The sequence below is a fragment of the Pagrus pagrus genome, assembly GCF_965226575.1.
Source record: "Pagrus pagrus genome assembly, chromosome: 23".
NCBI lineage: Eukaryota > Metazoa > Chordata > Actinopteri > Spariformes > Sparidae > Pagrus > Pagrus pagrus.
In genome coordinates, this window is record NC_140205.1 from 10814845 (window position 1) to 10842721 (window position 27877).

At 42.7% G+C, this 27877-nt stretch overlaps 2 protein-coding genes across 8 annotated transcripts in view; both read left to right on the top strand.

The window, feature by feature from the left end:
* Nucleotides 1–10977, top strand: part of LOC311252680 (ELKS/Rab6-interacting/CAST family member 1-like) — a 136168-nt gene extending 125191 nt beyond the window's left edge. For all 6 annotated transcript variants that reach the window (XM_084346054.1, XM_084346057.1, XM_084346058.1 and 3 more), the window contains one exon: nt 9036–10977. In XM_084346054.1, coding sequence (XP_084202180.1) covers nt 9036–9173 — 138 coding nt within the window. In that variant the 3' untranslated portion in view covers nt 9174–10977. The remainder of the gene's footprint in view (nt 1–9035) is intronic.
* Nucleotides 10978–17899: 6922 nt separating this feature from the next.
* wnt5b (wingless-type MMTV integration site family, member 5b) overlaps nt 17900–27877 on the top strand; it is an 82990-nt gene continuing 73012 nt past the window's right edge. Inside the window, exon 1 of one of the 2 annotated variants that reach the window (XM_084345402.1) lies at nt 17900–18434. In XM_084345402.1, the coding sequence (XP_084201528.1) occupies nt 18369–18434 (66 nt within the window). In that variant the 5' untranslated portion in view covers nt 17900–18368. The remainder of the gene's footprint in view (nt 18435–27877) is intronic. The other variant, XM_084345403.1, reaches the window with a different exon arrangement.

Sequence of the window (27877 nt, forward strand, 5' to 3'; positions counted from 1 at the left end):
TTTTCAATCCCTCCTCTATGAATCCCATCATAACTCTCTAGAGAACGCAGGGCAATAGCCAGAGGCTCAATAGAGAGAGCAAAGAGAAGCGGGGACAAGGGGCAACCCTGTCTCGTTCCTCGACGCAGAGGGAAATAACAGGACCTAAAAGAGTTGGTTAACACAGAAGCAAGGGGACACTGATACAGTAGCTCCACCCAGGTTATAAATTTGTCACCAAAGCCAAACCCTCTTAGAACAGCAAAAAGGAAGTCCCACTCGACCCGGTCAAAGGCCTTCTCAGCATCCAGGGAAAGAAGGACCTCTGGACGCTGAGGGGCCGGGCCGGAGGAATATAGTACATTGTAGAGTCTGCGGAGGTTCGAAAACAAGAAGCGATTTTTAATAAACCCAGTCTGATCTGGTGATATAATTGATGGGAGAACCCCTTCCAGTCGAGTGGCAAGCATCTTGGCTAGTAATTTGGTGTCCACGTTTAAAAGGCTAATGGGACGATAAGATCCTGGTTCCCTAGGGTCTTTGCCTTCCTTTAATAAAACTGATATGGATGCCTGGTAAAAGGTAGGGGGCAGAGTTTTTGCAATAAAGGCCTCATTAAAGGCTTCAAGTAACACAGGTGAAATTAATTTGGAAAAAACTTTGAAAAATTCAGCGGTGAACCCATCGGGGCCAGGAGTTTTGGAGCCCTGCATATTTTTTATTGCAAGCACTAAATCAGTAAGAGAGAAAGACTCTTCAAGATTAGCCCTCTGGCTTGCTTCTATTGTTGGAATTTGTAATTTGTTTAGAAAGTCATCTATTAATCTATGGTCACCTTTAGATTCCGAGGTGTAGAGGCTTGTGTAAAAAGATTTGAATACATTGTTAATTTCCTGTTGGTCAGTAAGTATTTCACCTGTAGTTGAGTGAATCTCCGTTATAAGTCTGGATGCAGCTGATCGGCGGATCTGTTGAGCCAGTAAACGCCCAGCCTTCTCGCCCTGTTCGTATAATCTATGTCTAGTCTGCAGTAATAATTTAGCTGATTCCTCAGTGGATAGGAGGTCAAAGTCTGATTGTAGGGAAATCCTTTTATTGTAAAGATCAGGTGTGGGTGTTTCAGCATGTTGACGATCAATCTTTTGTATTTCCTCAGATATCTCTGAGAGACGTTGAAGGCGGGATCGGTTGGAGGAAGTACTGTAAGAAATTATCTGCCCGCGAATGTAGGCTTTAAGAGCTTCCCAAAGTGTCCCCTTTGAGACCTCCCCATTATTATTAATAGAAACAAATTGCTCTATTTGGGTAGAGATGAATGAAACAAAAGCATTATCAGTTAACAATAAGTTATTAAATCGCCAGGTGGCAGCTACTGTTTTATGTTGAAAAGCTAATTGTAGTATATGAGGGGCGTGGTCCGAAATTACAATTGCTTTGTATTTGCAGTGTCTCACATGTGACAAGAGTTTTCGGTCAATAAGAAAGTAATCAATCCGCGAGTACGATTGGTGGACAGGGGAGAAAAAGGAGAAGCAGCGAGTATTTGGATTCTTAAACCGCCAAGGATCCGCAACACCATAATCCTCAAGAAAAGTTTTAATGCTTTCTGCTGCCCTAGAAGGCGGCCGGGGAATTTGGGACGATCTGTCTAGCTTTGGGCTTAAGACGCAATTGAAATCTCCCCCCATAATTAAATGATGTGAGTTTAAATTTGGAATTGAAGACCATAGTGATAAAAAAAATTGAGCATCATCAATATTGGGAGCGTATGTACAAACCAAGACCAGGGGGACATTATATAGCTTTCCCTCAACAATCACAAACCTGCCCTGCCTGTCAGAGAAAGAATGAGAACAAACAAAAGGAGTTGTTTTGCCTATTAAGATTGCGGCCCCCCTAGATTTAAACTGAAAGGAGGAATGATATACTTGGCCCACCCAGCCCTTATGTAAGCGGCCATGGTCTTGATTTCTCAAGTGGGTCTCCTGAAGAAACACTATGTCCACCTTTAATTTTTTGAGATGTGTTAAAACTCTACTTCTCTTTACTGCGCTATTTAGTCCTTTTGCATTCCAGGTGGCAAACTGAACTAGGCTTTCCCCAGTGTTAACTGCACCAGCCATCCCCTTTTGACCCCAGACAAACCAACATAGCCACATTACACAATACAGAAGTAAAACTGCAACTGCCATAACAACAAATGAACGACACACACAAAGATAAACCCACCCTCCCTCCCATACCTTTCCCCAACTGAAAGGTGTACAAAACCCACATTATTCTCAACTCTAACATGGTGCTACTGCACCGGGATGCTGAATTACTCAGCTTAAACCAACTAGGTTTAGCTCCCTTTAACTTAGAAATAAATGTTGCACTTTTTTTTTTTTTCTCCTTCCTTTTTTCCTTACAGCCTTCAAGTCATTGCTACCCCCAAAACACTTCACAAAAATAGATTCAAATATGGTAGGAAAGAACACACCTAATCTTCAAAATGCTGTTACTAATAATGAACCAGGATTAACTCTGAAGAGACAACTTTGCCAGAAGGGTAACATTATAACGATTTAGTCCAAAACTCCTTACCGGGTACCAGTACTGAGTGATGGAGAGGTTACAGTCTTACCGCTGGCTATTCCAGGTGGATGACAGTTATTAGCAGCGTCTGCAGTTCAAAAATAAAAAAAGGTGAACAAAAACACTGTCTGCAGACCGCCAGTCTCGTGAAAGTCCAGCCGCTGTTTATCTCAGGTTATAGTCCGAGCCGCCGCCGGTGAAAAAACGGGAGAGAGGAGTCATCCCTCCTGCTGCGGGAATAACTTCGCCTTATAAAAATCTTCAGCTGCTTGTGGGGAGTTGAAAGTATGCCGGACGCCATTCAGGTTGAGAGCGAGAACCGCCGGGTAGTAGAGGCTGTAGTCGATCTTCGCTTCCCGGAGCTTTGCCTTTATCCCATTGAAAGTAGCCCGGAGCTTGCTCACCTCAGCCGGCAGGTCTGGGTAGATATGTATCGGTGTGCCCCGGTAGGTGAGGGGGCTCTTGCCTTTAGCGAGACCCACGATTTTCTCTTTTTGTGCATAATAATGCAGCCGAACGATGAATGCTCTTGGTCGTGCTCCTTTTTTCGGTTTCGGCCCAAGTGAGCGATGGGCTCGGTCTATCTCCACCGGGGAGGGAAAGTTCTCGGCACCCAGAACTTCAGGAATTAGCTCCGTCATGAACTTTGTAGGGCTAGCACCTTCAGCTCCCTCCGGGATGCCGACAAATCTCAAGTTTTGGCGGCGACTCCGGCTTTCGAGATCAAAACATTTCTCCTTCAGTCGTTTCAGCTCTTTCGTGTTTGATTCCTCAAGGCGCTCCAGTTGCTGAATGCGGTCTTGAGCGTCGGTGAGGCTGGATGCCATGTCGGTTTGTTCGGTGACCATCTGGGCTTGCTCCTGCCGAAGTTTATTCATGTCCTCTCCCATCTCATAGCGCAGCCCGTGAAGGCTTGTTGATGTCTCTGACCGTATGGCTTCGATTTCTTGCCTCAACTCCTTGTGGAGGGAGGACATTTCTGCTCTGAAATCTGTCAGGATAGCTTCACGGGAGAGCCGGAGTTCTTCACGGAGAAGTTCAGCTGTGAGTTGACCACCGTCTGTCGCCATCTTGCCTCGTTAGTTAGCTTGTTAGCTTAACTGTGGGTTATTTTTCTTTTCGCTCTATATGCTTTTTCCTGGCCGCTGGAGCTATAAATTAGTAGGTTTGAAGAGACCGTCGACTGTTTGACCGTATCACGTCCAACTAGATCAACTATAGGTGAATAAGTGCATAAAATAATTGAAAAGAAACGGGAGCTGACGGGACCTACGTCTGCTCCATGTAGAAGACCGCCGAAAACCCCGGGGTCGACTCTTCTCATTCTGCACACCAAAAGTATATAGATGAAAAAATGTTATAATTAATCATCGAGCTACAGGGATGAAACCGACAGGAAAAAAAAAAAAAAGATCTGTCAGAAGTGGGATTTGAACCCACGCCTCCATTTGGAGACCAGAAGTCCCTTTGCTCAGGAAGGAGTCAACTCTTGAGTCTGGCGCCTTAGACCACTCGGCCATCCTGACAACTGCAAATGAGGGATGACTTGACAGATGAAGACCCTACAACAACAACAACAACAACAACAACAACAACAGATGTCCTTGCTTCAAGTGACAGTGACAGAGTAGAAATACTTCAGTCTGTTTGCGTCCATCAGCCAAAACTCCAAAGCTCTTCCTTGGTCCATGACTTAAATTTCAATCATGACATATTTGAGATAAAAATGGCTTCTTTGCATTGATAAAATTCAGGTTCACCATTAAAATGTCTGATCCAAGTTTTTGTCGTTGGCTCTCAAAATTCCTTGATTCATAAATTTGCTATATAACTTAACAGCTCGAGGCGTTACCATTACATATGCAGTACGATAGTTTGTGGAAGTGGGTCAGTGGGCCTCACTGTGAGCAGCCCTGATCTATAGAGACATGGGATTGGACCTCATGATTCATAGAACATAATTTCCCCTAAACCGGTCAAAACAAGGTGAAGTTAACTGTTTAAAGTGCGCGGCCGTGAAGTGGACGGAGACAGTTTACTGATAAAAGACAGACCTCTGACCTCTCGTTCATCTATAACTGAAAAAATGTAACTTTCTGAGAAGTGTTGCTGCACCAGGCAGCTGACCTGCACAACGACGGGCTAATGCACTCCATGCCAGTTAGATCATATATTTGTGCTCTCTCTCTCTCATTCACCATCTCTCCACCCGTTTGTCGTTTGCTGCTCTTTTCCCTCTCTCTGTTAATCTCTCCGTCTCTATCTCTCTCTGCTGAGTTATGGTTTCTTTAGAAAACATTAGCATTCCTCCGCAAAGAGGTTCAAGCCCTGCAATGTGTGTCAAGGGGTCATTGTACACACACACACACACACACACACACGCATCTACCCTCATCCTCATTCTCAGGCTGATAACCTACGTGTACGTGTTTGTGCCAGTGTGAAACTTCGACTTTGTTTCTGTGTGTGTGTGTGTGTGTGTGTGTGTGTGTGTGTGTGTGTGTGTGTGTCTCCAGGCCCCCGATAAGGCAGATAATGATCCATCACGATAATGGAGCTTTAATGGCTGCAGTAAAAATCATCTTCAACAAACCCTCTCTCTGTCTCTCTCTCTCTCTCACACACACACACACACACATATACGTGTCTCACTTCTTACCTCTATCTTTCTGCCTCCCACAATCCTCTCTGTCACTCACTAAATCATAACTTGAGCTCGCAACGTACACGTGAGCCTCACGCGGCGCACTCACACACACCTGTCATGTCAAACAACCAAACCACTGTATCACTACACTTACACTAATGCATCACCTAAACACACACTCACACATGTAACCTGACACAAACACTAGCAGTCAAACACACTTACAGAAGTTATGAATCTGGCAACACCAAACTCTCTGCCCACACTCATTATTTCATCTGTACTTCTCTCTGACCACACACTGTGATTGCATGAGAAGTGATCCATGGGAGCTCAGAACCACATCATCCAAACTTATACCTCATAGCTGGAAACTGTATCATCCAACATTGTTTATATTTAATTTCTCCAAGGCCATAAATGAGCCATAGAGTGAACGTAGCAACAGAGGAGGTTTATTGCTGGGCAACATGGGGAGGATTAAGTTATGGGGCTTATTTTTCTAGTTTTGGCCATCGTTCATATCAGTTATGAGAACAGTTTTTCTCACCATGTTACAGCAGTTGTAGTCGTATTTTAAGGATGCAATAAAGTGCGTTAAGGGTAAGCAGTCGGCCAGGTTTTAAACATGTCATCAGTCTGACCAGCCACTGACTGCACCGTGAGTTTTAACCTTTGATTTCACCGCCAAAGAAGTGTTTTAGATCGATGGTTCTCAATTGGTTGCAAGATGAAGAGTGGAAGAGGGAAAGAATTTAAACAACTGTTGCACAGCGTATATTTGAAATGATTTCTTATGCCTCATCAGTTTTACTTCTTTTAGGTTGAAAAAAAAAAACATTCAAATGATTCATTTGTGTTCAGTCTGTAAGAAGGGAACCCAAGTTATACAAGTGATTTGTCAATATGACTGTTTGAGAGTACCAGCGACAGTTGTACCAGAAAGATGTGGTGAGGTTTAGGCACCTACAGGGTCATGGTTTGGGTTAAACTGTAGGTTTAAATAACACACCTCTAACTTGTGGGACACAAACAGAGGTCTCCGTGGAGAAAGATCCTTTGTTTCCACCGTCCATCTACCCCGACCTCCTCCTTATGTGGATTTTGTTGCTCTTTATACTCTGTAATCTGACTTCCTCCTTTGCTCCCGTTATTATTAACATGGCCACTAGAGCTGACCACCTAAAATTAAACTGAGATTTGGTTCCTGGTAAGCTGCTTGCACAAATGACCTTGAAATGCAAGAAAACACTGGTCAACTTTAAGAGATCCCAATCCAAACATTTTTGGGAACCATTATGGGCTTATGTCTAAAACCTAGGGATGCATGATACTCAATACCAATAATTATCTACTTCTCGTGACTGATACAATATGAAAGAACAATAATTTCACATTTTTCTATTTCAAAAAGGAGTTCCAAACCTTTAGTTCACATTTAGGGTAAGAAAGGCGAAGATGTCCGTCCCAATAGGAGATGACGTGTTTGGCTGTAGCCAGGTGCAGCAGTTTGATGTCGTTTGGCTTTGTATAATTGGCTCTATCTATCAGCTACACTTTCACTGATACCAATAAATAGCCAATATAAAATTCCAGTTATTGGGCCAATAATTCATCGTTCCAATATATATCATTTTCCAGAGAATGTAATTTCTAAAACTGTTTCCTACAGTGTTGCTATGTTTAGAGATATCAGCCCTGGATTTAGTAAAACACTTCAAGAACATGCAGTTCCAGTCCCAAATTAAAACATTTCAAGGTTGTACACCTCCTGTAGCCACTGAATGCTGCTGTTTACAATAGTAGCACAATGTCATGTGTTATTCTGTAGTTGGACGTAGTAGCACTACATGGACACAAGCAGCAACCCGTGTAATTAACCAAATTAGAGTGCTATAGTATTTTTAGAACAGAAACCATTAAGGGATGATTGATTGATTTTCATTAAATATGTTGATTGAGGTGAATCCAGATAAAAGCCATTATCCCTTATTAATTCCCTTATTAAAACTTTATATGCAGACAGTCCAGTATCTTAATTTCATGGCAGTATTTCTCATATTTTGTATATTCATTCACGTTAGTTTTGGCGCTGTGTGTGTTTGACCTATTTAATCTTGACTTTTAAACACCTTTGCAGGTGTCTGTCTCTGGTGTAGGTCAAGGCTGCGTGAGTCAGAGGGCAGAAGACGGCCGACACATACTAAACCATTTATCTCTTCTCAGTCGTCTTACAGCCTTTATCTTTACTGCCGTGTTTTTCTGGGGGATTGCGGCTAAAATGCAAAGACGTTAAGTTGAATTGCCTGCAAACACACATAAAGTTACCCGTAGGACATGTGCTTCACACTAATGAGGATTTTGGCCAGAGGATGTTTGGGCCTCGTGGATACAGATGATAAATATTGCAGGTGATCAATTAAGAGAGCGTAGACAGTGATGATAGACGGAGCTCAGGTTTGGTAGCAGACACACACACTTGCACAGGTAAGGACGCAGTGGTAGAGCCTCATTGCCTCCCATACCTTAGCCATTTTCTCTCTCTTTCTCCTGTTCATTAAGTCGTTGCCCTCATCTGTAATCTCTCTTCAGTCTTCTCTTGATAGTTCAGTAAATTAAACAGTTTTATTGCTTAAAAAACAAGCACTATATTGACAACTTTGTGTAATTATCACTATAAAATGACCATATTGATATTAACAAACCAAAGCGTTGCACTTCCATAAAGTTGGAGCGTTTTTAAGAGGCAGATTGTTAAAAAGGAATGAGCAGATTCATGATATCCTGACTTTTATTCCCTTGCGTGGGCCAGGCTCCACAACATATCGTGCATTTCCCAAAATGCAACTTGATAACGCTTCTCATTAGACCCTGCTTGCCAGGTCCACGTCTTTCAAATTCAGCCTTTTTATTACAAATCTGTAATCCCCTGCCTCAAGTACTAAAAGTGTGAAAACCGTACCAGTCACTGTATATTAAGAACATTGTAAAAGAAATGATCACATACTCGCCAATAAACAGTACAACAACATAATATATGGATAAGGGGCTGCATTTATATGTGATTTATCGTGCAGATTTCATTAATCATTAACAGTATTATTACTTACTGCAGTTTTACACATGAATAAAGCCACTGGAATATAAAATGCCACTGAGGTTTGCTGGCTAAGAGATGAAAGCAGAGGGAAGAGGTTAAGACTTAACGAGGATTTATTTTTGCCAATATCTGACCTAGGCCTCACACACACACACACACGTACACACGCACACACGCACACCGACACAAATGTGGGCTTGTGTTACATGACTGTTTGAGCGGCGCTCTTATTGATACAGATGTATTGGTCATTAAGTCAGTTAGGTTTGACGTCTCAGCTCGACAGCAGCCAAAGAAAATAACATCAGCGCTCTCGCACAGAAATGTTCCACTCTGTACGGGCAGAAAGGACTACACTGTGGTGTTTTCAGATTACAGTCTGATATGTGTGCGTGCATGTGTGTGTGTGTGTGTGTGTGTGTCACTTTAAACATGCTCCTTGATCCTCAATGGAGCTGTGAGAATAGTTTGTTCTTTATGCCTGTGCTTGTGTACTCGACTGATATCGGATTTAAAAACACTTTTATCTTTACTTCATGTCTCTTCTTTGTCTGGCTTCTCTTTCTCGTGACGTGGAACCTAAAGGATTAGATTTTGTTGACATATTGTGCCAATGAGTTTGATGAGGAGATTGCTACCACTCATACTTGTCAGTTAGCTTAGCATCAAACTGGTATTTGGTGAACAAAATGTCTAAAATCTCTCCACTCTTTCTGTCTTTGTTTCTCTCAGCTGGAGGCGGAGTTAGCGCAGTGCGAGAGGGAGGGGGCGGAGCTCCAGGAGTACGCCAACCAGGTCCTGCAGCAGATCGCCGACCGATGCCCCGACATTTTGGAACAAGTCGTCAACGCGCTGGAGGACAGCTGCTGACAAATCAATCGCACACACATCGATAAGCTGGCGCGCGTACATGAATTAGCTCGCCGTCAGACATCAACATCAGAAGTCAGAAAGCCCCCAGACACACAAACATGAGGATGACGACTTTCTCTTCCACCTTCACTCATCTCATTTTCACAAAAAGGGGATCTACAAAAAAAAATGAAAAATGCAGAAAATAATCTTCCACTGTGTCTTTAGTCGCTATCATTTTGAACAAACAGTGCCAGCTGAGGGAAATATCGTTCACTTTTCAGTTCAAGGTGCTTTGTAGGCATGCAAGTTAATTGGAAATAGTTGATGTTCGTCAAGACGTTAAGCACGTATTTTCCCGACTACTCCGAAACAGAAGGAACCCAGCCTGCGACCACTTCACCGCGGCCATCTTGTGTCCTTCCAGGCAATGAGCAGCTGGATTTTCAGTCGTGACTTGATGTATTATACGGAGGGAGAAAGATTCTCAAACTGTCTAAAAAAGGTGAGAGTGAGTTGAGGTTGCCAGGTTGTTTCTGATGCCAGACTTACATGCTGTTACCACATCGTCTGATTGGTTCAGATACAAAAGTGTGTTTATTTCAGCTGCCTTTTATTCTTTACATCATTTGCTGCTATCTTTTTAACTTCTAGTTCCTATTTTTTTCCCCATTGCTTGTATTTTCTCTGCCTGATATCTGATGAAACGTCCCAACTTGCAGTCTCTTTCAGCAGTAATCTCCTCATAGTTGTGTAAATTGTATAGAGAGAGTTTTAATTAACAGGAACACAGCTTTCGTCAGGGGAACACGACACTTTCATCTAGTTTTTTCTTTTCTGATTGATGAGAGGCACGAAGTACAATAAAAAATCTCGCAATACTCCCTTTATTAGAACACAGCAGTGTAGATGTTTTGTGTTTCAGTTATGGTGAGTTTCCTCACTTATCCTTCTGTGACAATCGTTTCCCTTATTGAAACATCTTCTGTTTCTGTGTTTTTTCTCGGGAGGGAGGGAATATGAAATAATTGCTCTATATTTTTTTGCCTTTGGTAATATATATAAAACACTAATCTAGTTCCATTGAAAATATTGTCATGTATTGGTTGTTGCATAATGTGTCAAACTCTTCTTCGTTTTTTTTTTGTGATTTGAAAGTTCCCACAGATTTGTTCCATAAAGCAGGAGACTGTTATTGGGAACGTATATCGCACCCACATGAGGTTCTGTGTCCACCGGGAACGTTTTCTCCGAATCAGTTTCTTGTGGTTTACAGTGGAAATGACACTCTGATGCATGTTTCCCTACGGCACGATCTTAAACGCTTACAGCACGGAGCACTAGAGGTTCAAATTGTCTCAATCGAAAGCTCCTCTAGTGTTTTTCTTTGTATTATTTAGTCTTGGTCTGTAGTGAGTGCTGAAGACGTGAGCGGCCACATGCAACTGTTTGGCACCGCTCCCTGAAAAGGACTCCCTGGTGGACACAAAGCCTGAAGATGCAGATTTAAGACTGAACACTCACATCTGATTTCACACCATCATGTGGAGTCTCGTTCCAAAACGTGTCTGTTTTTCAGCCTGAAAAAAAAAAAAAGCTTTAACGATCGTGAAGAGTTTGTGCGACACTTGGGAAACGGTTCTTGTTTTGGAATGAGACTCCGTCAGATATGAGCCGGTGTTGTAAATCCAGTATTTTGTTGTCTGTTTTATACTGATAATGTTTTGTCATTTGGGATTGGTGACGACTGGGACTCACCGAGACTCTGCTGTGGATTGAAAATGGGAATGAGAGAATGGAATAAAATACGGATTTGTCTTTATTTTATTGTGAAAGGATTCTGTTATTTCATCTATCCGAGTTCAGCACCTGTGTCGACCAAATGGTGATTTTTCTGACTTATAGTTTCTTTTGAAGGGTTTTTTAAAGGTTGGTAAAGTGGAGGAAATCTCCAGCTTTTCACAAGAAGCAAAAAAAAAAGAAAGTTAGGAAAAGTCATTAAAAGTAAATAAACATAATTCTGAGTAGTAATGAAGAAGACAGAGCTCGGAACATCTTTCTTTCTGTTTCATTTCCTCACTTCTCTGACCTTTCCTCCCCCTCCTTTCCTTTGCTCTCTCTAACTCCCTCTTTCACATTGACACTAAACTGTGCTTCTTATCTCGTCACTGGTGGTTTATTTTCCTATCCGCCCACAAAAATGACATTATTCCATACCACAGGCCTCATCCTGTTCCACTCTCTCTTACCACACACACACACAGTCCAACCACACCATTACTATTGTCTTTAATGTCCAACAACCCGTCCACAGATGCGATGTTTCCAACGGGCCAGAATCAGATTAACGGCGCTGACAGTTTTAAACTCGGCCTGTTTAGTAACAATTTTTGGTACTAAATAGCAGAAGCAGAAGTATTCAAATCCTTAGTAATAGTAAGCAAACTACAAGTATTATAGGCTAAATGACTTAAAGTACCAAAAGTAAAAGTACTGATTGTGCAGCGAAGTTGTCCCCGTCAGTGTTTCCCTGCTGTTTCTGATGTTTTTGGCTGCTGCATTCTAAAAGTTTCATTAACTCAGAAAGACAGCCTGTTTTCTGTTTTGCAATGGTTTTCCAGCTAATCCAGGAGGGTTTTTTAAATGGTTTATTTAGCTTAAGTGAAAGAATTTACTCAAACCATAAACGAACACACACACACACACACACACACACACACACACAAAACACTGAATGTGGAGGTACGTGGTTTTCAGTGCAGGGTGGGTATTTAATCTGAGGGTTCCCAAAGGTCCTTAAAATCTTGAAAGTTGTTGAATTTGAGGGAAAGTCAAGACATTTTAGAAAGGAAAAAAAACACCGATCATTGAAATAAAGTACCCAAAACTCATAATTGAGTAAAGATGTTGTGTGAAAATATTACTTACTTAGTATAATAGAAGAGTACTTGAGTAAAGGTCTTAAAGTATCTGATATTAAATGTACTTAAGTATCAAAAGTACAAGTAAAAGTAAATTCTACATATATTTAAATGTATGTATGTACTGTACATTATGGGTTGACCAACGCAACGTCCAAAGTAATGAGTAACTAAAGGTATCAAATAAATGTGAGTAAAAAGTACAACATTTGCCTCCAAAATGTAGCGAAATGGAAGTATGAAGTAGCAGAAAATGGAAATACTCAAGTAAACTACAAGTACCTCAGAATTGTACTCAAGTACAGTACTTGAGTAAATGTACTTAGTGTGCTCACAGTATGAAGCCTCAACCTCAGGCTTCTGTAAAGCCTGCTATTACTCACTGTTGTTCTAACAGTCAATCACCTTGACCCATGTTTCAAACTACGCTCTGGTGGGTCCTTGAATTTGAGATAATTTCTCCTGGAATGTCTTTGAAATGTCCTTGAATTTGATGTTTAAGAAGGTCTGGGAACCCAGTAACTAGTAACTGAAGCTATAACGAAGTACAAAGGTATAACATTTCCCTCTGAGGTGTCGTGGAGTAAAAGTATAAAGTTGCATAAATCGGAAACACTTGAAAGTACAAGTACCTGAACGTACTTAGTTACTTTTCACTACTGCTCACTAGTTACCGGTGAAGATGATGAAACATCTGAAGATATGAAACTGAGCATGTGTTAGAAACTACATTTATACTCATCTGCTGCAGATTAACACACAAGGACGCATGAAATTTTAGAAAGCGCCTGAGACACACACACACACACACACACACACACACACTTCATCAGTGTTTGCATCTTGCATATGGCAACAGCTCAGCGCTCATCCAACTAGAAAATCCGCTCTAACAGACCCACCCGGCTCACTGACCTTGAACCTCGACCCTGCCCTGACCTCTGACCTCCCCTGTGAAGAATTTTCAAAACATCATCGGGTTATTCGGGTCGCTCTGTTTCCTCGCACAATAAAACACACCAGACTCACTGAGGGAAGCGACTCCTCGACAGTCTGTAAACGGAACATATGCGCCGCTGTTTACCTTCACATATGGCAACGCTTTGTGCGCGTGTCAGTACCTGGGTTTGCGTAGATCGGATCGGTTCTGCTTTCCCCATCTACTGTCCTAATAAAAGGCAGCGGAGGGAGACAGAAGGGATGAACGGAGCGAGAAAGAGGAGGAGGAAGAGATACGCATGTATGACTCCCTGATTTATGTGATGGAGAAGGAGAGCGAGGTAGGGAGAGAGGAGCGGAGACACGACCCGCTGAGCAGCAGACATCATTTCATCTTCTTGTCTCTGCTGTAGCTCGGATTCTTTTAGCTGTGTCAGAACAAGAAGTATGAGAAGTTTACAGTTCAAACAGTGAGAATATGTGTCAGACAGGAACATATTTATATATAATTTAATTTAAGACATACGGGTCTACTAAACATTCCCCTTTTATTAAGTCTTGGTCATTTAAAGCAAAAAGAAACACAGTTTATTGTTGAAAAAACTGATGTTTCGGTGGATTGGGTCCCACGTCAATCCAACGCGACTCAACAATCAACTATCGCTCTCCAGAATGTTACATATTGTTGTTTTAAACATCTTGAAAATGTCCTGGAAGAAGAGGAGAAAGTGGAACTAGAACAAGTTGGGGCTTAAAAAGTCAAATTAAACCTGAATCTTCTGCTTCCTCTGGATCACAGCTGGATACTACGGACCATTGATTTTACTACATGCTCACCTGCTGATACTTCGCTGACTTCGCTGACTAAATCATCTTGATTTGAGTTTACTGTTACACAGCTCGAAAACATTACTGTAAGCATGTCATTATAAAGTAAATGTAACAACACTCTCTGTGTTGTTACGTTTACTATAAACATCACTGTCAGGATGCTGTCTTGTCGTCCACCAGGTGCGAAATCTCTTTAGAAAATGGAGGCTGACTGATGACTTGGCACCATTTCTGTCTGCTTTCACGTCTCCATTAAAGACAAAATGATGAATAAACTTATGTTCTGTCCTGTTTTGTTGGTAGTTGCTACTCAGAGGGAAACGGAAAGAGATCCAGTTGTTTTAGCGGCAGGAGGGGAAAGTTGACTGTTTCCGTTTAAAGTACAGTTTTGGGGTACTTGTGGTTTACTTGAGTCTTTTCTGTTCATGCCACTTTTTACTTCTTCGCTACATTTCAGAGGGAAATATTGTACTTTATACTCCACTACATTTGACAGCTTGAGTTACTTTTCAAATTTAGATTTTTTTCATACAAATCTTACAAAAAGAGGTTTTATTTACTTTATTTTTGTGATAACTACCAGACAGTTTATTCAAGTGCAGCTGAAACCATTAGTTGTTTAATCAATAAGTCAATTAACAGGGGGGAAAAAAGCTAAATAAATCATGGTTCCAGCTTCACAAATGTGAAGATTTGATACTTTTTTCTTAAAACTTTCCTGAACAAGCATTGTGAAGGTGTCACTCTGAGTTCTGGGTAATTCTGACGACACCCTGCGCTATTTTCAGAATTTCTACCAACCAAACAATCGAACGATTACTGTAGAAATTAATCAGCTGATTGATCTGTGATGAAAATAATAATTAATATACAAATCTGTTTCAAATAAACTATGTCTCGACCAAAAACAACAGTAAAATCCTGCTAGGATTAAGAAATAATGTTCTAATGATAGAGAGTTTAACATTCACAGTTTCCTTATGTATGTACTGACATACTTTAAATAATTAGAGGAGTATTATTACAGCATTATTACTTTCACTGAGGTCTCTCTCTCTCTCACACACACACTACACACACACACACACATGCACACCTTTCTTTGCAGAGACTGAGCGTTGATAAGATCCCGCTGATACGGCCGTTTCACAACACAGAAATCACAGATGCCCTGGAGATAACGCTTGGACATGTGTGCGGCAGTAAAACATATCCACTTACAGTCTTTCCATATAGACTCTGTGCATGGAGGACTGGGACGCATGAGAGACCGGGAGGAGGAATAAAAAAAGTGAGTGACTGCAGAGGAAGTGGGGAGGGCTTGCGTTGGCTTCGGGTAGATGTGGTTTCAATCATCACACATCACATCACACATGACTGAGAAGAAAAAAGGAGGAGAGGATGATGGAGAGAGAGAGAAAAGAGAGGAGAGAGGAGAGGAGAAGGAGGGCCGAGACCAAAACAAACAGCAGCTCGACTTAAAACGGTCCATATTACATGTTTTCAAGCTTAATAATTAATGATTTCAGTTGTGGTCTGGAGGCATGGACTTGTTGCTTGTTGGTTTTGGATGTTTACTTTCTGCACACAGACTTTAAATGGGTTGTAAAGTAAATGAATTACTGAACTGTAGGTGGGATGAATGGAGGGACGAGGGGGGAGTGGATGGAGAAAACTGGCAAGATGGGAGCGACAGAAGGAGGCAGTGAGCGGTAGGAAAAACTTTAGAGAGGAAATAAAAACAATGTGAGAGGAGCGGAGCTGCTAAAATAAGCTGTTAGCCACCGACAGTCCAAACATTCACCAACACCGAAGATGTTTTCTTTATCTTCCTCCCCTCCGGTGTCCGTCTGTCCGTTCCTCTGACTTTTATTGCTTTTTAGAGAGAAATTCTCCCAGGCTGGCGCACCATGTGACGGGGACAGATAAGATTCAGAGCCATGCTCGTCTCCTCTGTACAATCCAGCCAACGTTAGCAGAAAAACCCAATATGGCAGAGGCTCTTCTCAGATTGGATTCATTCAGCTCCCAGTTGTCAGGATGGCCGAGCGGTCTAAGGCGCCAGACTCAAGGTTTCACTCCTTCCTGAGCAACAAGGGACTTCTGGTCTCCAGATGGAGGCGTGGGTTCAAATCCCACTCCTGACACAAGTTTTATCTGCAGGTTTCCTCCATGTTCTCCCTGAATGTCTACATGCAGCCGTCTACAAACTGAACAAAGTCATGAAAACAGCATCATTAACTGTACAAGAAGCTACAGTAACAGACCGGTCAGCTCCACAGGTGAGACGTGTCAAGCTGATTGTCAGTCAGCAAATGTTTGGCGTTAAAGAAACATGTTTTTTCGGCCTTTTGGAAACGATCTGAAGCAGCAAGGCTTTAACCACGGAGTCAACCTTTGAAAACCGATTTCTTGCACCTCTCATATTTAAATACTGGGGGATGTGTCCCTCCTGATAATAAATAATAATTACGGCCCTGTGGAGCAGCGATGTTCGTACACTATCAGCACCTTTTTGAATCTAATGAAAAAAAGAGGAAATTTTAAGCGGTAATTTGTTAATATAAAAGGAGAGACCGACACTGGACTTAGATCAAAATTCACAAAAGTGCCTTAAAGACAAGAGAGGACAAATGACTGAAAGCTATTTGGTTTTTGATAGCTTTTGCATGTCAGGATGGCCGAGCGGTCTAAGGCGCCAGACTCAAGGTTCAACTCCTTCCTGAGCAATAAGGGACTTCTGGTCTCCAGATGGAGGCGTGGGTTCAAATCCCACTCCTGACACAACTTTTACCTGAAGGTTTTATCACATGGACATGTACGTCCAACATCCCACAGACTGAGCACAATGATAGAAACACATGCTGGACAACAATGAGTCAGTGATTCAGGTGAGAAGAAACGATGACATACACTCAGATAACCCAGCTGATAACACACCACATTATGTTTGCTGGTTGTCAGGACGCCCCGCTGTGAAACACTGAAATCTTCTTTCTCAGTAAACTTATGACGTGTTTGAGAAGAGTCACTTCTCATTCTTAGTCTCATGGAGTTAATACAGGTCCACTTTTTGTGTAGGCGCGGCCACCAGTTATGACCCATCTTCTCTGTGTGCACAGCCCGGCTAGCTCAGTCGGTAGAGCATGAGACTCTTAATCTCAGGGTCGTGGGTTCGAGCCCCACGTTGGGCGACGCATCTTTTGAACACTCACCCAGCCTCCATTGTTCCTACGAGTGAGCTGACATTCATTACAGATTGGTCGCAGCAGCAGCAGCATGTGATCCTCTTTATAACCATATAATCCGCAAGAAAACAGAACATGCATGAAATAAAAACGGTCTCTCATGAAAAATCATAATAATAAAGGGAAAAGTATGTTTTGAAGACAAAATGTGGTTACTTGTTTTTGTTTCTCTCTGAGCAAAGCCAATTCTGATCTTCAGATGGGTTCAAATCCCACTCCTGACACAGACTGGTTTCCTCTATTAACCCCAAAAATTCAACATTCAACATTTTTTTCTCACAGTTTCTGTTCAATCTTGACTGAGTTTGGTTGAACTGCGGTCATCAGTTGTCAGGATGGCCGAGCGGTCTAAGGCGCCAGACTCAAGGTTCAACTCCTTCCTGAGCTGTAAGGGACTTCTGGTCTCCAGATGGAGGCGTGGGTTCAAATCCCACTCCTGACATACTCTTTAACCTAACATTTCATCCCTCCTGTCTGGTAAATTGTCCGGAGGCACACCTTTCTTTCCCTCTGTTCGTGCGTAAAACAACTTTCTCCCCCTCCTCTCCCTCTCCCTCCTCCCTCTCTCTCGCCGGTGGGCACTCTGGTATAGTTTCCACATGAGAACAGAGGAGGAGAGTCGTCACACGGTACAAACGCAGACACACAGTGAACTTCTGCAGCTCTTTTGTTTCACCCCCTCTCCCTCTCCGTGTGTCTCAAACTTCTCGCTGGTGTTCCTCGACGCGTAAAAACGCTTGGAGTGCACCCTCCCTCCTCCCTCCTTCCTCCACCTCCTCCTCCTCCCCCTCTCCTGCCTTCCCCCTGCGTGCGTAATTAGTTGGAGAGCGTTTGGAAACTTGTGATGGCCGTGAAGAAATCTCACTTTCTTTCTGACACCTGTTGCTGAGGACACCGCGCACAGCCTTGTGCACAACCAGGAGCGTGTGCCACACATTCCTGACTTGTTTCTACAATCCCACATGACAAATTTGGACTTTTCTTGCGCATTGACAGGTCCACGGATCGCCGGAGGCTGCGTTACACTTCTATACACTCACATAAATCGACTTTTTTTTTTTTTTTTTTTTGCGACTCCAGGCAAGGACTTTTGTGTGGGATTCCTCCGCGAAGTGTCCAAAAAGTGACACTCGGAAGAATTTGTTGTGCTGTCAGCTGTGGTGAGAGCTGATTGAAGGAGGGGGTTCCCTTTCAGTTTAAGAGAGAAAACACCGATCCGTCTGTAGCCTCGCAGCCGGGCTGAGAGTCACACTTTTCGGACTTGAGCGCTTCGGATGGTGGGAGGAGAAACTTTTTCCTGGAGAGCGGAGCAACAACTGGATCCGAGCACAGCAGACCAGGTAAGAAACACTCATTTTTATAATATTTTTAGGAGATAAGTTTTCAGCTTCACAAGGAGGTTATTAAAACAGGAATGTAAACATGTAACGGGGATTTAAGAGGTGTGATTTATTGTGTTTTTGTCACATTTTCTGTCAGTTTCTTTGACTTTATCATGTGTCCTGGTAGTTGTAATAAGTTTGCAGGAGTTGTTTGGTTTAAACGCACAGATTTGAACTTGAACAGTCGGTGCTTTACGCGCCCTGGAGAGGAAACACTGCACACATCTGAAGTCAGAGTTTGGTTTAAACTCGGTCCACTGGCTTTCTGGACTTCGCTCCATGTTGAACTTGTCGACGTTTTGTCCCCACAATGTTTCCGTTGTCACAGTCTACTTACAGAATGGGCTCATTTCATGACTTTGGCTCCCAAATGACAGTGGTGAAAAGCAGTGTGCGTGTGTCTGTGTGTGTGTGTGTGTGTGTGTGTGTGAGATCTGCCAATCCCATCGGCCTAAATGAAGGCAGCCGTCGCGCTTTGCGGTGGAGACCAGGACTATTTTTGGTCGAAATGTTGCACAAATGTTTCTCTCAGTATGGAGAAGTCGCTCTGCCTTCATCTGGGGCTAGAAACTGAAGGCGTCCAGAGTCTGACTGCAGCTCCGGACACAAGTTCACTTTGAGTTTCGACAAGTTTCATAAACACAAATTTGAATTGGTGTCAGTGGAGGAGGAGGATTACAGATAGTAGAGGGTCAGAGGTCAGCAGTGCAATGAACAATAGACTATAAGACGTCCTGAGCAGGGGAGATACATGGATGTTCTTCACTATAGAGAGGTGGATTGTGAAGATATCAGTACAGACATGACACGAACTATAAGATGTAATAACTTAAAGGGGCGCGATGTAGTTTTGAAGAAGAAATTCAAACTCAGATTTTTTTATATTTTCAATATTAATGAGGTAATAACACAAACTTGAGAAATATTTATCTTTTCCATAACTGATATACAAATATAAACAGTATGAAACAGTCGTACTTTAAGGTCAGTTTGTTTATTGAGTCGTGAAAACAAAGAGAGTTTGTTTATTTAGTTTGTTTAGGCGTAAAAAACAAACCAGTCATTGAAGATCTTTCTCTTCAGATTAAAATTTCATCCCCCAAACTACGTAGTGCTCGTTTTTTCAACGCATAAAAATGATTTTTCCGTATAAATTCCATCATGTAAATACATTTAAAGGAGCAGTTAATGAAACAAACTATACTTACTACCTACCTACTTACATATGTACATACGTGCTATAAGTGGTTATTATATTAGTGGTAAACACACAAGCTCGTAGACCCATTAAGGCTACACAATGAACTTTGACCCCAGTCATTTTACAGACTCCTTTAAGATCCACGGAAGTACTGTAAATAATTAGAAATGTGTCTGAGATTAACTTTCTTTGTTAGAACTTCTGCATACTTTTAGCGGACCAACAGGAAATCTGATCAGCCTCATCATTAAAACGTTACAACATGGATCGTTTTTAAAATCGATTCCTTCGTGTTATTGAGCCACATCACTGAGAGTGGAATGCTATTCTCCGAAAAGCCAAAAACATTCATAAAAAAGGAAATTCAGCCCATTTCCAGCAGGAAAAGACACTAAAAAGTCAGCATGTACTTACAATAAATCATTATCAGCGTCAAAAAGTGAGTTTCGTGTGAAAGAATCGGATTGAACATGTGATGTGACGTCTGCAGACGAGCTGAAAGCAGAGAGCTGAGGTCGTCTCTGGCGGTGACGTCTCCGGTTCGCTTTCCCACTTTAAAAAAAAAAAAAAAAAAGAGTCTGAAACCCACCTGAGCTGTGGAGCAGACTGACAGCCGGGCCTGATAAACCCTGCAAGAGGAGAGGAAGTGTGTGTGTGTGCATGTGTGTGTGTGTGTGGAGGGTAGATAGTAATGTTAGATGTGTAGATAGAGGTGGTGAAAAGTGTTGCTGTCAACAAGTTAGCCATTAGAGAGAGATAATCTCTCTTCCTCCTCCCTCCCTGTCTGCCCAAGTCAACTTCTGTTCTTTCTCTCCTCTCCTCTCGCTGTTTCAGCCATGACATTAGCTTTCTCTCTGCGCCGTGTGAGCTTTTCTCTCTTCTTTTCTGTCTTTTGTTCACGTTTCTGGTCCTTTCTTTACTTCCTGTCTCCCCTGTTGCATGTTGGATTGAGTTTGCAAACCACAGATTTGTGCGTGTCATTCGTTTCATATCAACCTTTCTGCAATATGCGTTATATCAAGGTCATATTCATTACATGTCGGGAGGTGGAGGGGGTGGTGGTGTCATTACAGGATATCTTTGATGAAAAGTCAGGACATTCTCCATGTTAGTAGCGACACAACCAGATTTTTTTTCTGACACAAGGTCAGGAATATTTCCAGCCGTGTTAGTTGCAAAAAAGCTGGCTATTTTTGATGAGACGTCGGGATGATTTCCAGTTGTGTTAGTGGTAACGAAACAGTATATTTTCGACGAGAAGTCAAGATATTTTCCAGTCGTGTTAATGACTATAAAACCAGATATTTTTAAGGAGGCCTCGGGATATTTTCTCACCGTGTAACAGAATATTTATGACAGAAGTCGGAACAATTTCCAGCTGTGTTAGTGGTTACAAAACTGGATATTTTAATGAGAAGTCAGGACTTTTTCCAGCCAAGTTAGTTGCAAAAACATCAGATGTTTTTTGATGAAACGTCAGGACAGTTTCCAGGCACGTCTGTGGTGACAGAACCTGGTAAGCCAAAACATGATCTGCTCCTAACCCTGACCAAGTGGTTTTTGTGCCTACACCTAACCAGATCGTAAGCACAGCGTCGTCACAACATACAATTCAAAATTGAACCTAAAGAAAAGTAAAGCTGCAACATAAAGAAATGTGATATTCAGCATAACCGTGGTTTTGCAGAAACGAACATTTGGTTGCACTTTAGCTGAAAGATTAGATGGTTTTGAGGCTTGTTTTGCTTTTTCAGAACCCATTAGATAAACCGAGGAATGTCTTTGGCTCGTGGCTGTCTCAGTTTATGTTTGAGAAGTTGTTAAAAGTGTAGAAAGAGACGCCATTGCCCAAAATAATGATTTGTTTCTAATTAAGAAGAAGCAGGGTCATCAAATCTGTATTCTGAGCATTTTCTCAGTGTTATTTTTCTCTTCTCCTCAGTCTGTCTGTCTGTCTGTCTGTCTGTCTGCCCTCTAACGGGTGAGAAAGACCTTTTCTTTAAGCAAACACTGAAGTGCTGCTTGAGTGTCTGGTCCCCTGGGACTCAGTAATTAGGGAAGGGGAGTAAGTGCGTGTGTGTGTGTGCGTCTCCACGCCAGACATTTGAGAAGATGGGCTGTCTGCAAGCGTCAATGGATCCTCAAGGTCACTCAAGAGTCTATTGTAAAAGTCTGAGTGTGTGTCCTATATGTTCAGACACAATGCATCTGGAAACGAGGGAGTACTTTCTGATTTGCAACACTCTTAAAGTGACCGTTAAGTACACATTTCAGTGGAAAAGTGGAGAAATCAGCATGAAAACAGGCTCAAATGGGACACTGAGACGGCATTAAGAGTGTGAATGTGTGTTTTTCTGTGTATGTGTGTGCTGAGTGTTTTGGAGGGGGGGTCTTTAACACTGGATGTGTTACATGAGTGTGTAACATGTGTGTATTTTAGCCCACTGGGAGCACTAATGACTAAACACACACACAGACGGTGGTCCATTTGAAGAGGATGGTCTCTGAAGCTCTCCAGTTGAAGAGCCAGTGTTTTAAACGCTGGCGTCTGATTGGTGGACTTGAATCCTGGGAATTTCCTCCCATAACAGTGTAAGTCGGTTTAAACTCCAAGTGTGTGTCTGTGTGTGTATCTGTGTGCTTGTGATTGGTGTTTTCAGATGTATTGATGTCTAACATGGAGATTAAACATTTAAAATATCTGCAGAAAATTAACTGGGAACTTTGGAGCAGAATTTCCAAACATCCACTTGCTCTTCTACAATGTGAAGATTTTCTGCTACTCTGATTTATATGATCATAAATGAAATCTGTTTGGGTTTTTGGCTGCTGGTCAGACAAAACAAGACACTGGGTGTACACATATAACACAGTATCAAGACAAGATTCATGTACATGGGCACAAAGTTTCCGTTTTAATGTGTAACAACGAACAGTATTCCCTCAAATGTTTCAGTCACTTGAAATCATGCTAATACATGTTGACTACTGGACTCCGAGACAGCAGCTGCTCTATTTGTGTGTGTATGTGTGTGTGTGTGTGTGTGTGTGTGTGTGTTAACAGAGCAGTGTGGCCATGCAGTGGTCATTATGGTCAAGAGCTGTGTGTCTGTCTGTGTGTGTGTGTGTGTGTGTGTGTGTGTGTCTATGCATTTCTGCATATGAAGTATGTGTGCACCCTAAATGTGACCCTGTGGTATTCGTTACGGTGTCTGAGTGTTCTGTACTCTCAACGCCTGCACGTGTGTGTGTGTGTGTGTGTGTGTGTGTGTGTGTGTGTGTGTGTGTTTTAGGCCTTTCTGGGCCGTTGGTTCAGGGCTATGCAGTGATGTCATCGGGGCGGCAGGGTGGGGTGACATGGGGTTGGAGTTTGGCAGAGGTCCTGACTCCAGCAGCCCTCAAAATTTGTCTGACCAGGAAGTATGTGACTGTCCCTGCTTTTGTATGTGTGTGTCAGCATGTAAGCTTGTGTGTGTGTGTGTGTGTGTGTGTGTGTGTGCGCGCGTCTGTGTGTGTGTCTATGGTCAGTGGTAGCGGTCAGCAGCTGTATGCTAGCAGTGTCCTACACTAATAGTAAAAGTGGTTTATTGGACACTTTATAGAGCCTGAAAGCCTTTTATAAATCCGGCCGGCTGGTACAAGGGCACAGTCACAGACCCAGAGGCCACAGGACACACCGCGTCAGGCCGGAGGAGCCTGAATTACTGAGCACTGCTGTGTCAAACGACCTACAGACCGCTGACCTAATTTACATAAAATACAGTGTTCCAGGTTGATGATGACAACAGAAATGTGACTTCAGAGAAAAACATAAAGGTGTTTGGTGTGTAGAGTTTTCATGAGTGTTTCACGCACATTTTTACATTCTGCTCTATGGAAAGGCGCTTCCAGTTATAGTATATATTGAATTATTATTCTAACATCAGTCAGGATGAATCAGCTGCAGACACTCTTGTGTTGTAGTTGCAGAACCTCACCTCAATGGGTGAACAACCTTCCTCAAAACACCATCGCCCAACGTGGGGCTCGAACCCACGACCCTGAGATTAAGAGTCTCATGCTCTACCGACTGAGCTAGCCGGGCTTGTTTGTAAAGAAAAATGTGTCTGATTTCGTTTCTGCATTAACAACTGCCTTGTAGCGCCGTATAGCAGCAACATGTCCTGGGATTATGTGACAGTACACCCACTGTGAATTGCCAACATCCTCTCCTGACGGTCCATATTCATGTACATACTGTATGACTGTTTGGAGCACATAAAGGTACAATCAGCACAGTTATAACTGTAGTCCGTCTTGTTAACAACGTGCTTTTTCAGTCTTTTGTTGGGAATTATTACACACTGTGAATCTAACTACAGTCTACTCTCTAAATCTACTCTCACATGAAGCTCTGTAGAGGTCTTGAAGCACCAGTTTGCCCCAAACATCACACAAACACAGCACCATGTCAGAAATGTAGCGCTGGATGTCGAATACTGGAGGGAAACTATGACGTTGTGACATAATGTGGCAGGTATGTATTCAGCGTTTTGGCTCTGCTGTGTATTATAGAGGGGTATGAATGGAAAAAGCCCATATAAACAGCAAAATCATTACAGAAGCAGCCTTTCTCTCTCCTCTCCTCCTCCCCCCTTTCCTCTCCCCCATACTCTCAGTAGCCCCGATCCACCGCTGATAAAACTATCAACAGCACACCTGCACTGGGCTGGAAAGCTGTCTAACACACACACACACACACATAGATGAACACAAACTCAAACAGATGGAGGCAAGAATCTTATTTGCTGTGCTCACAACAGTAAGTCTATTCTCTTCTGTCCTCAACCCTCTTTCTGACTTTCTGCCTCACTGTAAACTTCACTTTGCATTCTCCGCACAAATCTAATACGAACGTCTTAATAAAACCTGAATCATCGATTATAAGACGTGTCACTACAAACTACGGCTGGTCTTCAGTGTTTCCCTCGAACATTCCTGGTCTTGCTTTAACAGAGCGAGCTTCAGTTGTAAATATTTCAACATAATACAGCCAGAGGTTCAGTTTATGGGTCTGTACTGCAGTCTGGAGGAGACCTTCAAAATGTCATCACGCTGCCAGTGTTGTTCCCGTCATATGCAGAATGAGTTGGTGCTCGGCGCACAGTGAAGTCAGCGAATGTTATGTCTTTCTTGTGGTTGTGCAGAGACATTAGTCTGAAAGCATACTTGCATACTTGAAGCTGGTAGGACTGTGAATGAACTATAACTATGTGCTGGTAGGGTGATAGTAAGGATCAGGTTTAGCAGGAGACAATCACTCTCAATTTGCCCTCTCGAAAACATCATCGCCCAACGTGGGGCTCGAACCCACGACCCTGAGATTAAGAGTCTCATGCTCTACCGACTGAGCTAGCCGGGCCTGTTTTACCACAAATATGGGTCAGATTTCGTGGCAGCAACATGTCCTGGGATTATGTGACAGTGGACACTGTGAACCCTGTCCCCGGCCCCAAATTACTAAACCCCAATCCCAATGTCCACACTCACAGCCTTTGAGGCGTGTTCCTGCTAAGTCCGCAAGGTTTTGGGGGCTGTTGCACAGTCAGATCATTAAGTGCACGAGGGCTCTCTCGTGGACATTTTGAGCCCTTTATGGCAACTTTCCGTGAGTCTGCATATCTGCAGATTTAGCCAAAGAGAAAGTTCATAGGGTTGTAACATTAAACACAGGGTTACTTTGGGTTGCAAGGTAAACCTAAAACAAAATACAAAGACAAGCGATAATATGGAAAGACGCTTTCTTTATTCAATATGCAATGTTTTAACTAATTGAGAAGTGGAATTCACTTCCTAACGTTTTCTCCTAGAACTGATTCTCTACTTAAATCACTGATTACCTTTTGAAACAATGTGGAACGTTTTCTCTGACACCTCTGACTGAATATGTTTCCGTTCGTACTTCTGTTTTTTGTTTTTATTAGGAGGCTGTGTATTTTAAAATGTAAGATAACAGACCTAAATCCTACAAGATGCTGTAATTATAACTATTACATATTATTCCACTTCGGCCCCTTGAGGGCTCTGGGCTGAAGGCCTCAGGGTGCACGTCTGGATTTGGGCCTAATTGTCCAACATGAGGTTTGAAACCATGAAGCTTCTCAGCTGTGCTCCACATGTCTGGACTGTTGCCAGACATGGCTTCATGCCTACAACACTTTAGTAGTCCTCAGACTAAAACACCTTCGCCCAACGTGGGGCTCGAACCCACGACCCTGAGATTAAGAGTCTCATGCTCTACCGACTGAGCTAGCCGGGCTGGTTCCACATGACAAATGGGTCAGATAATCGAATATTTTTATAATTTATATGTGTTTTAATAATTCGGTATGGCAGCTAAAGTTGTTGCTTGCTCTCCCCAAAAACAACAGCACCTAAAGTCCAGCTCAAAAACTTGCCTCTAGCACCGTGTGACCGACAGCATCATGGCATGCTTTGGAAGAGACCCAATCTGTGGTGGTCTGATCCTTGGTTCTGTTCTGCCATCGGGTAAGAACACTGGACTTTCTGTAAAACAATGTTTGCCTAGAGACTCTCAACAACTGAACAAACGAAAATTGCTTTCTCAAGTATGAGATATTGATATGGCCTCTGTTTCATGTCAGTGAATGTGGTTTGGTTTGATCTTCAGATCTCTAAAACACCATAAAGGTGACAGAAAATCATATGTTTTTACAGTTGCCTACTTCCTGCCGCTTTTACCTTAGATGGCCTGACAGGGTTTTGGGCGTTGACTGCGTGTCCTGCGCTCTCCCGCTGTGTTGACCCATTGTAAATCATTTCACCCCGTCACTGTCGGCCAGTCAAAACACAGCAATGAATGAAGCTGTTCAAATCAGCAGGGTGGTCCTCCGCGTGCACACACACACACACACACACACAACTGCTGACTCACACATTTGCGCAGGGTGAGCGTGCGCATGCAGAGGCAACACAGTTTGGCAAAAACAGGTGATAGTGAGCAGTGAGTGTGGTTTGTGAGGGATGAAAAGGAGGGGAGAGGAAAGAAGAAGAAGCCCAGCAGAGGGAAGGAATGGAGAGGAATGTTTTTTGGTCAGTCAGATGAGAGGAAACGCTGCCTCTTACTGGTCATTGTCTGCCACTGCAACAGATCAAAGCGCAGATCGAAAGAGGAGAATCAGATTTTCAGTTTATATATCGCTTCATATCCGGGATCTGTCTCTTGTGCCTCGTGGTTTTTGATCACTTTGCAGTCACCGCTGCTGCGTCGCTGCTTCACAACACGGTGCGAAGAGTTTTATAAATAAAGACCTTTGAAATAAAAGTGTGTGAAAGAAAGGAAGTCGGGTAGAGGCAACAGCAATTTATTCTTTGAAAAAACCTGAGTTTGATTGTGAGTCATACCACATAAGATATCATGTCTGATCCACAAATCCTTACAACACTCGAGCGAACACATTAGCAACTTGAAAGGTTTCTCGTCTTTTCTTCTCATCTTGTGTTTCTCTTCTTCCCTCAGCCATCTTCCTTTTTTTTCCTGATTCCCTTTCCTTTCCCTTTCTATCCCTTCCTCCTTCCGCCGTGTGTGTGTTGGAGGGCTGATTATAATATAATGAGATTCCCAGTGCCCAGGTGCTCTTTCTAGATAATTACTGAGTGTGTTTTTCTGTAGCCAGTCTCCCAACTGAAGCAATACCAAATCTGTCAGCACGCACACACACACACACGAAAGAGGGAGCATCAAATTAAATCTATTCCCACCATCTTGTTTCTGATTGCACACTCTCCGATCCTCTCTAGCTTTCCTTCTTTTTTTTTTCAATCACTCTGTTGTCAATCCTCCATTTGTCTCCTTTCTGTCTCCCTCTTTTCTTTTTCCAATTTCTCTCCTCTGACCATCCTCTCTCCTCTATACATCCCACATCTGGCGTAGGTGTGTGTGTGTGTGTGTGTGTGTGTGTGTGTGTGTGTGTGTGTGTGTGTGTGTGTGTGTGTGTGTGCAGAAGATGAATTGACAAAACATTAGTCAGTTGTCTGGAGGTGGAGGCAGACACCATTGATTCTCACACGCACTCACACGTTTTTTGTTCTTCGAAACACATCCATCACTGATTGGCTGAAATGATTTATTAATAAATGTACTGAGTGTAGACCGGCCTGACAGGAGCAGAGCACTGCATTGCGTTAAAGAGGACGCGGG